The 14,589-nt window shown below is 34.1% G+C and overlaps 2 protein-coding genes and 1 pseudogene across 2 annotated transcripts; 2 read left to right on the top strand and 1 right to left on the bottom strand.

Moving 5' to 3' along the window:
- LOC134246691 (uncharacterized) lies at positions 1 to 924 on the top strand. Its single transcript, XM_062729053.1, has 2 exons — positions 1 to 136; positions 260 to 924. Exons 1-2 carry the CDS (start codon positions 1 to 3, stop codon positions 682 to 684), a joined length of 561 nt encoding a protein of 186 aa, XP_062585037.1. The 3' UTR covers positions 685 to 924.
- Positions 925 to 5,588: 4,664 nt separating this feature from the next.
- Positions 5,589 to 8,581, top strand: LOC134246692 (ATPase ASNA1 homolog). Its single transcript, XM_062729055.1, has 8 exons — positions 5,589 to 5,593; positions 5,765 to 5,912; positions 6,496 to 6,550; positions 6,648 to 6,738; positions 6,978 to 7,128; positions 7,578 to 7,685; positions 7,857 to 8,057; positions 8,321 to 8,581. The coding sequence occupies exons 1-8, from the start codon at positions 5,589 to 5,591 to the stop codon at positions 8,441 to 8,443; spliced, it is 882 nt and encodes a 293-aa protein (XP_062585039.1). The 3' UTR covers positions 8,444 to 8,581.
- Positions 8,582 to 11,234: 2,653 nt separating this feature from the next.
- On the bottom strand, positions 11,235 to 13,437 carry LOC134246693 (homeobox protein TGIF2-like; annotated as a pseudogene).
- Positions 13,438 to 14,589: the final 1,152 nt, after the last annotated feature.

The following is a 14,589-nucleotide window of genomic DNA, read 5'->3' as shown; positions in this document are numbered from 1 at the left end:
ATGAAGATGCCAGCCTCTTACCTAAAGTGTTCTGTTGTTGGTGATGCTCAGGTTGGCAAGACTTGCCTTACCAAAGTGTTTGTCGGAGAGAAGGGTGAAGAGGAATACACTCCCACCATCTTTGAAAATTACTCTGGTAAGTCAGTGCTTCTTAATGAAATTGATTACCTCTTTTTCTGATTTTAAACTGAATTATCTCGTAGAGTATTGATTATTATTAATTTAATACTAAAACAATTCTGTTTTTTTTTATTATCAGGGGAAACAGTATGCAGAGGAAAAAAAGCCAGACTCTCAATCTATGATCTACCCGGTCAGCATGATTTTGATCAGATGCGGAAATTTGCCCTCAAAGATAGTAATGTCATAATCATTTGTTACAATGTTCAGAATAGAAAATCATTCGAAAATGTTCAGTCTGTATGGATTCCAGAAATACGCCAGTTTCTGGGAAAGTCGGTGCCCATTGTTCTTGTGGGAATTCTTTTGAACAAGAAACAGGTCAAAAGTGTTTCAAGAAGAGAGGCCGTTAGAGTTACCTCCCAAATGCAACTTCACGACTACTTTGAGATATACTCTGGTGATTATGTTGAGGTCTCCTGTCTGTTTTCGCGTGTCGCAAATATTGCCAAGAAAACAAAGAAGAGAAAGTCCTCTTTCCTCAGACGCATTTTTGTGAAATGACATTTGCGATAACCGTTTGATCCAACCCATGGAATCAAGGCATCATTTTTCCTTAAAGTTCAGCTCCTTGGTACCAGATTTAGAGATGGTGTTGACAAGCGAAGAAAAAGTCGCCTTAAACTGCATAATGAAGCCAAGATGAAATGAATAAAGTAGACTGGAATTAGTGTAGAGGACAGGAACATGTTCAACATGTTGAAAAACAATATGGTACAATCAGAGCTGCCTGAGGTTAAAGAATGGACATAACTTTTGAGAGTGAATTTCGCTGACTTGTATTCATACGTATATAATTATATTGTTCGTTTTCAACAATAAATTGTCAGAATTATTTTTTTTCAATTCTTCATTTACTCTGTTGTAAATGCGAAAATCATACTACCTTATCAGGTAGTAAGGTATCTAAATATAATATCAGTAAAGTAAGATATGAATCCTAATTATACCCCGCTTGAAGAGTCGGGGGGGGGGGGGGTGTTAGTGATCAGGATGTCCGTTCGTCTGTTACGCTTTGGGGTACCCATCTCCTATCCGCGACTCTTCTTGTACCACTGATTGAAATTAAATGAGATTCTTCACAGGTTCTTCGTTAAAAAGTACCATTGTGACCTCTTATTTTAGGGGACATATATTTCAGGTTTCCCATAGCAAAACATAGACACTGCCATTTTTTCCACTATTGAAGGGCATTTCTTATCCCCTAATACCACTGAATGAATTTTAATGAATCTTTGCTACATAGAGCCATTGTACACCTATTTTACTTTTTGATCGGACACATATTCCGGGTTTCCCATAGCAAAACATTGACACTGCCATTCTTTCGATCATATTGAAGGGAACCCATCACTTATACACAACTTCTCCTATACCACTGAATACAATTTAATGATACTTTAGCAGATTTTTATTATATAATGCCATTGTGCACCCCCCTTTTTGTGATTTGACACTTATTTCGTGCCTTCAAGAACGATTTGCCATTATAATGGTATGTGAGGCGGGGGTATCATTTAGTGAGCTCAATGCTAATAGTATATATCTCTAGTTGTTTATTACACTTTTGTTCAAAGGGGGTCTTTTCTTAATCGATAAGCATTTACATACAATGTGGGTCATATACCGGCATTATACAACACTTTCCAACATTTACAATAATCGCTATACATATGCTCTATCACGTAGATTGTATAAAGGGCAACCTTTGACTTTTTGCGCAATTTCCTTTACTTTGTATGAACTTCAACAACATGATAAAATGTTACATGTTTATTACAAAATATAGGACACATCAGCTAAAGCTAACAAAAAACTTTGTACATTGGTATAGATTTTTTTTAATCCGTCAAAACGTTTTTGTTTCTTTATGATATAATGTACATGTACCTCTCGAGAACTTTATTATACTTCCGCTTGAAAAGTGGGAGGTTAATTATAATCAGGATGTTTGTCCGTCTGTTACGCTTTGGGGTACCCATCTCTTATCCGCAACTCCTCTCATACCACTGAATGAAATTTGAAGAGACTTTCACAGAATCTTTATTACATATTTTTAGGTCACCTGAGTAAACTCAGGTGACCTATTGCTATCTGTTTTTGTCCGTCGTCGTGCGGTGTGCGTCGTGCGTTAACATTTAAACATTTTCAGCTTCTTCTCTGAAACCACTGAACCAATTTCAACCAATTTTGGCATATAGCATCTATGGGTGAAGGGGAACAAAAATTTTGAATTTCGTGTCCCTGCCCCCCTGGGGGGTGGGGCCAAAACCACTAAAATTAGTGCAATCTTTAAAAATCTTCTTCTTTACTACCAGACATCAAGCAGTCAAACTGTTGGTATGATTGTAATCAGCATTGAGTCCTCTACCAAAATTGTGAAATTCATGGCCCCAAGGTCAGGGGTTCTGGTGTTAGGGTGGGGCTCTATTGATTATATAGTGAAAATGCATTAAATCTTTGAAAATCTTCTTCTCTGCTTCAGGGTATTAAATTTTCTAATTAAGGACATAGTTATGATGAGCAAGAATGCTTCTACCAAATTTGTGAATTTTATGGCCCCAGGGTCAGGGTTATGGTGTTAGGATGTGGCTGTATAATGATTATATGGTGAAAATACATTGCATCTATGAAAATTTTTTTCTCTACTCCTGGGTAATAAGCAGAATGAACTATTTACATAGTTATGCTGGGATGGGCTCTTCTTTCAGAATTGTGAATTTCAAGGCCCCTGGGTCAGGGATACCAAAATGGGAAGGGGGGGGGTCTACTTATATACTGAAAATGAATTGTTTGAAATCTGCTCCTTGGTATTAATCAAACATTTTTGATAAGCAAGTGTGCCTTTTCAAAAATTGTGCAATGTGTAGACCTAGGGTCAGGGGTTCATGTGTGGTAGGGGCACTCCTGATTATTGCTGAATATTACTGATTAGTTGACATGCGTTTTTGTTCCCTTACCCTGCTTATGGGTATTAAGTAAACAAACTAAACATTTGTAAGTGTATAGTTATGATTAGCAATTGTGCCTCTTTCAAATTTGTGAATGCCATAACATCTAGCTAAAACATGAACCAAATTCAATCATTTGAAAGTTGTTGCATGATGCTCAGGTGACCTATAAGGCCCATGGGCCTCTTGTTTAAATGTTATATTGTCTTGTTTAAATGTGCTGTAGATTTCTAATAACTATTTCTAACTATCAAATGTAAGTCATAAATATTGTATATTGTAGGATTATTTAAAAAAAAAAAAAGTTTAAATGCCATTTAAACATATTTTTGTGTGACAAATCAAGGAAATTTTATTCCCACGAAGCTAGCATTTCAGTGACAGTCATTGTTTGTATTGTTTAATATTAAGTTGATACCATTTAAAATCAATCTCTAGGCTATTTAAAAGGTCATTAAATGATATGAGCTGAAAAATTATTCTAGTGCTATCCGTCTTCAAATTTGCTCCTCGTGTGTCGTGTGTTAACATTTGAACAATTTCAATTCTTCTAAATGAAATACATATACAGTTTCAACCAAATTTGGTATACAGCATCTATGGGCGAGCAGTTATTTAGTACCAAAAACCTTTACACCTTTTTCTTGCACTGCCTATATCCTCAATATTCATTAAAATTATTGCAATTTTTAAAAATCACTTCTTTACTCATGGACATCAAGCAGGCAAACTGTTGGCATGAATGTAATGACAAAATCGGAAATACCTCTAGCCATTAAAGTGACGAAAGTATGACGTCAAATAAAAAGTCCAGTTGACTTAGAACACAAACGATATATAGTTTTGTGGCATGAAGACGTACTGCATTAAATCGTTGTTTTTAATTTTTTTTCAAGTAAGTTGTTGCTATGTTTTAGCCACCATGTTGCTATGCACCGCAAAGGATTATTGGGAGTTAAGAATGTTTTCACGTGGACTCATAAAAAATTCTTGGAACAATGTGCAGATTTCAACCAGAATTTCCTCCGTTCGTACACGTTAGTGTATTGAGCTTGCTATGCGCCGCCTGGCTGCGCTCACTATTATATTTGGCATGTACGATATTTGTTGGAAGTTGATTTTTTAACGAGTTAGCGTAGTTTTATTTAGCACATTTATTAATGTTCTTGTACCATAGTTAGGTGTGATTTCTTTATATAGTTTAAATGTGGGTTATTCTTTAACCCACACTCTTCTTCTCTGCTTCGAGCTGGGTACAAATAAACTATAAAATCATGCACAATTTTTAAATGAAACAATCACCTGGGCTTGTTATACCAAATTCAGGAGAGTAAAAAAGAGTAAAAATTATCAGCATTAGGTAATAATTAACAATTAAAAAAGGGCATATCAATACTAAAAAACTTCAGAAATCGTTTGATTTTTTAAACATTTTTGTAAATTGTCATGACCAGGTTGACGTTAGCTTATAGTAGATTCCAATATCGTTCTATTGATAACCAACAAAGGAAACACGGTACAACCATGAAGTAAAAACAAAAGTGCACACTAATGTGCTTAATTAAAGTTTTCGATTGCGGATCTAGCTGATCAAAGATCTAATTTTCATTAAATTGAAATATACATTTCTAACAAACATTTCAATCAACGTACCGATGTGCACGACAAAGTATGTATTGGTTTACAAAAATTGAAGTTAAACCAAGTTCATAATAAATTTAAATTTTTTGATTTTGACTATTGAATTTACGAGAGAAAAAAAATCATATCAAATCAACATATCTCATTAAAACAAAACTTGTTAATTTTTCAATTACATAAATCAGACAAACTTTTTAAACGGACTTATAGATATGTTATATTTTTATATCGCTCGTGTGGTGCAGTGGTTAGAGTGCCTGCCCTAGAGTCATGAGTAAGGAGTCGAATCCCACTGTGGGATGTTGAGACCGTATGAACAGAGGTCCCATGCCGCAGCAGGTGTTGGCCCAAAGAAGATCCCTCACTGCTCAATGACCCTAAGTGCAGAGTAAAGGACAAAATTTGCTGCTCTCCACCGTCATAATGTGGTGTCTCCACTTGAGTGAAAAATTCTCGAGGAGAACGTTAAACAACATACAATCAATTTTTGAAAAGTATTGTATACAAATCACTTACCCTAGACTCGATGGACATGGTCAGAAGGACACGAAGGAGCGTAAAATCAAATAAAATCCATATGTATCATGAAACCAAACACTTAATGCTTCAAACACACGAACCAGTCCGACCTATTCCTAAGCTGACTTATATATGAATGATTTTTGAAAACTATGATACAAGTCATTTGCCCAAAATGTTTTAACTTATGTGCAGATACCTCTCCGAGTGTGGTCCTATGTACAACTCGGGAGCTATGCTCCCTCGTGTCATTATGACCACACCCATTGAGTATCTGCACATAACCAACAGTATGATATGGGGTAACTACTACTTATTTATAAGTATATATGCAAGACATTTAGAGCTGTACTTGAATTATCGGAAGTCTCTTTCTGCCAAAGCCGCTAAAAAGAATAAACAGCCAAATGTAATACATTTACAGTACATGTGTAGCAATGCTGATTTGATGACAGTGGACACTTTATTTGTAGTTGCTGCCTGGCCACACAGTTAGCTCTGGTTCGTGAGAGTGTTCTCATCATCTCAACAGATCCAGCACACAACATATCAGATGCTTTCAGCCAGAAGTTTTCTAAAGTACCTTCACTTGTTAAAGGTTTCACCAATTTGTATGCCATGGTAAGTTCTGATTCACAAAATTGTAAATACTGGTACATGTACTAGTAGTATGATTGTTATTATACATTCCAACCAGAACTTAAATTTTCTGATAAAGTTTCAGCCAGGCTGTTATCAATTGACTACATGTCTTTAAAAAGTTTGAGCAAATTAGAGGACTAATGATTTACAATTTAATCAATTTGATTAAACTTTAAGCTGCGTCAAAGATGATGGACATGCATCATCTTGTAGTTTTGATTCCTGACTCTTGAGTCCTACAACTCTGTGAGTCTACAGTCAGTACAGTGTTTATGGATTGCTGTAGATCACTAAATTTTCGCAAAACCTTATTTTCGCGAGATTGTCAATGACTCTTTGTAAGCGAGACATAATTTTCACGAATAGTTGTTATTCCTCTATATAATCGTAAGGAATATTTTTGTAAGCGAGAATTTAATGTTCGCGAAGGCATTGTCTCGCGTAATTACGCGAAATAAAGTTCTCGCGAATAAAAAGTGATTTACAGTAATATATCTCTCTGTAAGATTAAGGCAGATATGCTGAGTGTAATGGCTTATGGCTCTGTTGTTATTACTTTTAGGAAATAGATCCAAATCTTGGATTGGCAGAATTACCAGATGAGTATTTTGAACAAGGTAGGTTTGAATGAATTCCAAATAGGTTTCACCTTATTTCTTAGTTTGTTGCTCACATATTGATATCAATGTGAGAATTTTCATTCCTTTATTTTAGATGTGATGAGTATGGGGAAGTCTGTGGTTTCTGAGCTCCTCAGTGCTTTTCCAGGAATTGATGAAGCCATGAGTTTTGCTGAAGTCATGAAGTATGCTCCTTTTACATTCTTAACAAATAAATACCTGGTATCTTCCAAGGAAAATTTAAATAAATGTCATATTTATGATATGGACATATCTAACATTTGAATTTAATTATTAACCATTCTTGATTTATTTGAGAGTAGCATATGATGATATGGTTAAGAATGTTTTAATGATGCCAATTTTTTGCCGTTTTTAATCAAACTTGAACAATTCATAGTTAATTCTCTGACATTGTTTACAGACTAGTCAAAGGTATGAACTTCTCCTGTGTGGTTTTTGACACTGCCCCCACAGGTCACACCCTCAGGTTATTGTCCTTTCCCTCCATCATAGAAAAAGGACTGGGAAAAATCTTACGACTGAAAAACAAAATCGGACCATTTATTTCCCAGGTCAGTTCTAGGTTATACTAAGACAATATAATTTCATAAACAAAATTATGACTTGGCGAATTTAAAATGTGGCAAAATTGTTTGTGAGTTTGAAAGGGCAAAAATAACACGGGGCTAAAATAACCCTGTATACAGTAATCTAGATCAGCTTTATTCTATTAAATATCCTCTAGCTAGATGATTTTAGATACGGTATACATTGAACCTGTAAGTGAAGTACAGTAAAACACGGTTATAGCTAATATTATATTTATAATGGATTGATGCTTACAGCGAAGTGATTTTCATCCCCTTGACTTTATATATATTGTTAACTTGATGGATATAACAAATGATGCTTATAATGAAGCAAAATTGTCCGGCCCAGCACTTCATTATAAGTGTGTTTTACTGTATTTCAGTTCTGATTAAGAATAGTTTTACTGTACGTCTACCTTCCATGTTTGTAGATGGCGGGAGTTATGGGAATGCAGGATGTGAATGCTGACATGATGTCTACCAAACTGGATGATATGATGAACACAATTAAACAAGTTAATGAACAGTTTAAAAATGCGGCAAGTTTTCTTGACTTATTTACTTACTTTATACATGTAACATAAAAATGTTGAACATAGTTAAACCTGTCTTTTATACTGTACAGGCAAGAAAAAAAAATTATTTGGTTTTAAATCTCTATCAGTCATGATGTAACATAAAAATTTACTATTTTTTATAAATGTTTACAGGACCAAACCACCTTTGTGTGTGTATGTATAGCGGAGTTTTTGTCCTTGTATGAGACGGAGCGCCTTGTTCAGGAGCTGACACAGTATGGCATTGACACGCATAACATCGTCGTCAATCAACTCCTGTTTCTAAAACAAGGGGAGGAACCATGTAAATTATGTAAAGCCAGGCACAGAATTCAAGCCAAGTATTTGGACCAGGTAGTTAAACAGTTCTCAAATTTCAGGAAGAAATATCTCATTGACTCTTATTCTGAAGTTTGTCTTAATTGTCTTAATAATCTTGCTCCATGGGTGAGGGTTGGGTCACAAATAGGGAATAAGGGTGACAAAATTTAGGATATTAATAATATGAATGAATATAATTATCTTTTAATTTCTATGACTACAATGGTTTTAGATTTAAATGGGTTTTGAAACTGAAGAAATATCTTATTGAAATAACAATAATTTTTTTTTCTCAGATTGCAGATTTATATGAAGATTTTAATGTCACAAAGCTCCCACTTCAGGAGGAGGAAGTCCGAGGGGTGGACAAGATAAAGGACTTCTCTAAATACCTGTTAGAACCCTACAAACACTGTTAATTGTTATTTATATCAATAAACTGATCGTTGTTGTACCTCATTCTATTTATACTGTATATTAATGATTGCTTATAGTTGTAGAAAAATGAGAGAATATACTTAATGATTTACTGACCAATACACATGCATATGTAGTAATGGACTTGGATTGTTGTCATTGTCATCTTTAAGGATTCTTTATTGTATTAAGTACAGTAAACCTATTACTGCCATGTATTCTATTTAGAGATTTTGGCGGTAAGCAGAGTATGCTAAATCAAGTCTCGTATTTCATGCATTAATCTTTAGCACATTCAGATACAGTGTAGTGCAAAATCTAATCCGCACTAACTTGTTGTAAAATTAATTTCCACCAAATGTTGTACACGCTAAATATAATACATTTACAGTATCATAAGGGGATGAAATGAAAAAAGCAGTTGGTGGGGTAGGTTGAGGGGTTATTTAGAAGAAGTTGTGTTCAGGAATGACAGCTAGATTGACAGTGCAATGTTTTCTTCAATCATTTTTATCATCACTATTCCTGTTAAACTACTCACATCTGCAGATAATTTAGTATATTGCTAAAAGTAGTGTACAATCACTAGTTTTAAGATTAAATGAAAATAAATTTTTATTCATGTATCAAAGTAAAACGTCAGTGGATGATCCACAGTGTCTCTGTCTTCTTGAGGAACTGGATAAACTGTAATTTTGCAAATTTTATGAGTTATATTTTTTCTTTGACGAAAATTTACAGGAAATGTGGAATATATAATAAAGAATGACAGAGTTCTTTCATAATAAATTTTGATCACCTAGCTTTCACTTGGAAATCACCAGAAATGCGAAAAACTGAAAATGTCAAAACCAAAAAGTATGAAAATCTTCCAAAATAATTTGAAAAAAGCAGATGATAAATCTGTAGATATTTAAGTAAGTTTGACAGAGATATTTGTGGAGCAAAAAATCTTTGGGAAGTAAAATGGCTGTAGTTTTATTTAATGTGCGTCTTGTCTCATTTTATCACGATGAATTTTCATGAATCAATTTCTTATAAAAGTTGTGTTTGACATGTACTTTGTAGAATTAAAATATTGAAAAAATCGGGTAGTCTGGCATAATAGAAGAATGATTATAAATAGTTTTTAGTAAAAAGTTAAATTTTTTAAATATTAATTTGTCACAAGAATGGAAGTACAGTGGATCCCGCTTAATCCAATAGTAAATTTGTCAGCCTTCTGTTATCAGAATAGCCGAATATTAGAGTAGCCGACTGCTCCATTTCGAGTCCAAACAAAGATGTATAGAGCTAGATGTATTGGCAATACGTTGTAGCAAATTTCAGACTTGCAGTTTCATTTTCGTTTGATTACTTTACCTGGTGATTCTCCTAAAATAAAATGTTAAACTTATTTATCAATTTAATCTGATAACATTTTTGAAATCAATGATTTATAAAAATTGTTCTTAAATAGTTATTGCCATCTTTAATCAGCGCATGTTTACATTCCTTATGGAAATCTAGGATAGACCCACTCTTTACCAAGGGGCATAGTTTTAACACATTATATCTCCATGTCAAGCTTTCCTTTTTTGTATATTTTTCAAAGATTTTTAAAAACACCAAGATATAAGTTTGCCTTTCCTTGATTATCTCCCTTCATGATGGTATGGCTGTTCATTTGCACAAGTCAATCCCCTTCACCTATAGATGCCTTGTGGCAAGTTTAGACGAAATTGATAGTTTTTTTTTTAAAGTTGAAATGGTAAAATTAAACTGCCAAAATACCCACAGACAGATCAAGAATTTTACTCATCACTGTTTACAACAGAAAAATCTTATACATGTATATCAATTTCAACATATCATTTACTAATAAGTGGAGGTTCAAAAAGTTTTAATTCATAATGATTACTAATCTTGATGTCCTTGTGTCTATATTTGGTATTTTGTCCTTTAAATTTGAACAGGTCAAAATATTTACACAATCTTATTGAAGTGAACCTCAAGCCCTAACCACAACAGGGTCCATAGGACAATATCATTTTAATGATAGAACTTTCCATCTAGATGTCCATTAGATTCTGCCTTCAAAATGAAATCAGGGGGTCTGAGTTTTAAGTCTGCCACTCTCTGGTAAATCTGGAGTGCACCCAACTTGTATTATCCTCTAGTCCCGGCCTGCCTCTGGGGGCTGAATTATTAAAAACAATTTTAAATTTACATCTATTTATTCAATCATGTATACATTCCGAAGAATAAACTATTACAGAAATTCAATCTTTTAAAAATTCAGAGATCACTTTACAGTTTAATTTCATAAATATATGTTTAGATTCTTGTAAAATATACAGCAGTGGATACTCAGAGAGGATTTATAGAATATATATAAATGCAAGGGAGATAAAGCAACAGTTAAACTGTCATAATATTGAAACATGATTAATATCTTGTTAGATAAAGAAAATTAATCAAGTTAAAAATCTATAAAACAAAAGCATACTTGATCACAAAATATCCATCCCAGTTAACAATAACTTCTAATCACAATGTACTAAGCACATGTTGTATTGTCCATGCACAACTAGTTGTTCAAACATGGTATGGGGGTACTTTTTGTTCACGCTTGATTCAATTTGGGGATAGCAGTATATGTCAGGGTTCCTTCCCCTGCCCCCTTTATGAACCTTCTGCCTTAAAACCTTAAATATCTTTACAAATGAATCACTTTAACAAGGCTTATGTGGTCAGGTATTGAATTTTCCCAAGATCTTTCAAGACTGCATACAAGTAAAATTATCTGTAATGGTTATAAGGTTACTGTGACCGGTGAACTTAGTGTGCATGGACAATATCAATTGAAAAAGCAAAAATATATATATGTATTGCATCATAATGGCACTAGACCACATAACAATGTATATCTCCACAAATATTAGGAGGAACAGTGGGTTATATAATACATGTACATGTACAGGCATTATTTTCTCACTACATAAACAAGGGCAATCTAGAAAACCAATGAACACAGATGGTTATTTTTCCAGCCAATACATGCAGGCATATATGTGCACCATTTCTGATCTGCCTATTGCACAACCTTTTTTTACTTCGTTTACATATTTTCATAATACAGGCTGGTATTCTAGTTTGAGTCCTAACATTGTGACATCCAAAGTTTTAGTACAATGAAAATGTAGATTTGAAATGGTTAGTTGGTACATATTTACATTTGAACATGGAATGAGCATGTAATGATACAAATCAATCAAAAAAAAAAATTCATGTAAAGGTCCGACTTGCTACACTGAAGAATTGGAAGAATCGGTTGTCTCGCTGCCCGACTCTTTGGGAATCTGGTTCAGTGCAACATCAACCAGCATGAAAAAGGATTTGAAGAGGTCCGCATTCTGAGGGGTGCTGGACGGAGAGGAGGGTGGGGAGAGGTTCTCTTGGGAGAAACTCTCTCCTCTGGTTCTGGACTGGCTGACATCAGGGGAGGCAGACTCTGGCTCTGTGTGAGAAGTCACTGGAGGAGGCCTCACAATCCGACATGTAACCGTCCGGCTCCCCCATGTGTGTGTGTGTGTGTGTTTTCAGTACTGTAACCACCTGAGGTGAAGGTGACACGGTCTAACAGGGACTGCTTATGCTTGCGGGTGATGGTGTATTGGAGAGGATCCTGGCCATCTTTCTTGATCATTTCTGGTAAAATTCTACGACGAGCATTAATGAACCAGTTACACACTTGCAGTACAGTCAGATTAGTGGCCGAGGAGAGATAGACCTTTTCCTGATCTGATGGGTATGCATTGTAGCGGTGCTCATATAACCAGGTCTTCAGGATACGGACAGCTTCCTTCGGTAGATTTCCACGTCTACGCCTTGCATCACTCAGACCATCATCGTCTTTCCTGGAGTCAGAGTCATAATCGTTCTCCCATGGCCTGGCAAATTTGAAGTCTCTTACTGCAAAACAAAACCAATGATATGGTTTAAAATACATTTCATAAAGATCAAATTTGATGCAACTTCATTAAAGTAAATTTATATGCATAATTTTACAATATCAGACTGGTAATGATATTTATTTTGCAAATATTATCTTTCAAAGTAAGAGTAATCCAGACCCCCCCCCCCCTTTATATAGGAAAGCAGCTTTTCTATTCCATTCCTCCTATCAAAGAAAAGTATTTTTCCATTTTTCATTTTCAAAAACTTGCAAGGAAGATTCTTTTTTTTTTTTGGTTTTTTAGTTTTTTTTTGGATCCACCCAATATATAAAAAGGAAAATATTCACAAGTTCTAAGGTTCTTTCACAAATTTAATAATTTACTAATATTATGAGAACATTTGCATACTTTTAAGTTCATAATAAATTTTTATGCTCTTTATTAAGAGTTCACGACATGTTTATAGGTAATCAATCAAGTGGCCTTGACACATTTAAATAAACAAAAACAATACTAACATTTTGAAATCTCATGTAATCATTTGGATCATTATAGACTGCATTTTTCATTTTCAATAATTAATGGTAAGCTGCCCTGGTATGTTATTGTGCAGGTGTCAACTCACGGTCAACAACATTGACAGATGCATTATTTACTGAACCACTGATGTAAATATTGCATTAGAAACTAGAAATATGTCATAATCGCGTCCAGGTATATGTTATTTATCACTTTACAACAATTTATCGCAGAAGCCTTTGAGTGATATTTACTCAATGCGTTGTTGTGATGTCGATTTCTTTGTTGTACAAGACATGAGCACGTGGTGTCAACGATTTTTGATAAAGAATCAAACAACAAGTCCCGACAAACATGAGTTTTGATTTAAAAGTATACGTATACATACCTCGTCTCATTTTAAGTGATTCTGACATGGTGATATTCCTTATTCTTTGAAATAATTGGAAATGTACTTCTCGCTCTTTTCAAAACTGTCAATTTCCTCTCCACCACGCGGGATCTGACAAACCGCGCAAACCACGTGCCAATCGCTTGGGTTCGGCGTTGATTGGTCTAAATTTGAATTCTTGAAATTTGATTGGTCGGATAAACTTTGACAGCTCAAACGGGCGCGAGAATATTGCTGCCATGTGTCACCTGTTGTAATCAAATCGAGGACCAAGAAGATTATTCTTTTTGTTCATAGTTAATAGAAATTAAGAAAAAAATGTTTTACACACACCTATTCGTAGCTTTTTAACCTGTATTGACGAGTTTATAAAACTAAATACAGTATAGCTTTTGAATGAAGTGTGGTACACAAATGTACAGAAAATATTTTACAAAATGTCTGTTGATAAGAACATGAACACTTTACTTTCACGTTTTAAAAAAATGATTGAACTGTGAGTAAAATTAATTTGCGATCTTTATTAATCAAGATTCAAAAGAAAATTAATATATATATTCAGAAAGTTTTCTATCAAATAAATAAAAATATGAAAATTTCGTCCGTCTTACCAGGGACCTATATACTATATATAGTATATAGGTCCCTGGTCTTACGTACCTAATCTAGATGGAATATAATGGAAATTGTATTACATATATATGTGAATTTCATATGTATTTAAAGCTATTCATACTTGATTTTATCAACATGTTTATAAACGATACCTTCACTAATGAATATTGTTTTGATAAATTAATATTAATAATTATGTTCCTTTAAATTTCTAAACTGAAAAATTGTTTTGATTACTTCGATTTTCCCCCTATGTTTAATAATGAATCAGTTTAACTTAATCAAGCCGTAATGTTTGAGATTAAATGAGTCTTTTTACTCTAGCATAGCTGTCGAACATTTCAAATGTCATCGAATATTTTAGACACGGGTTACCAAAAATTCCAAGTGATCATCGAACCCGATCAAAATAGTGCCGGTAAGGTAAACATTATTTTTTCCAGGACACGTTGTTAATAAATTAATTTATAAATCTAGTTCCAGAATGATTGAAAAGACTTGCATTTTTTCCACTTTAAAAATAGAACATTTCCTCATAATAATTTAAATGGAGTTTAGTCGTATAAATTTTCAATTTTCTTGAAAATGATAGATGTTACTGCACAGACCCCCTTCTTTTATTTATACAGTTTTAGTACTGTAGGAAATTATGCTGGACTGAGGACATTGTCCTGGATAGCTCAGT

Source organism: Saccostrea cucullata, unplaced genomic scaffold (assembly GCF_032062105.1).
Source record: "Saccostrea cucullata isolate Sc308-1 unplaced genomic scaffold, CSIRO_AGI_Scuc_v1 ctg8605, whole genome shotgun sequence".
Taxonomy (NCBI): domain Eukaryota; kingdom Metazoa; phylum Mollusca; class Bivalvia; order Ostreida; family Ostreidae; genus Saccostrea; species Saccostrea cuccullata.
The sequence above is the reverse complement of the archived record's forward strand: the minus strand, read 5'-3'. Positions and strand labels throughout refer to the sequence as shown.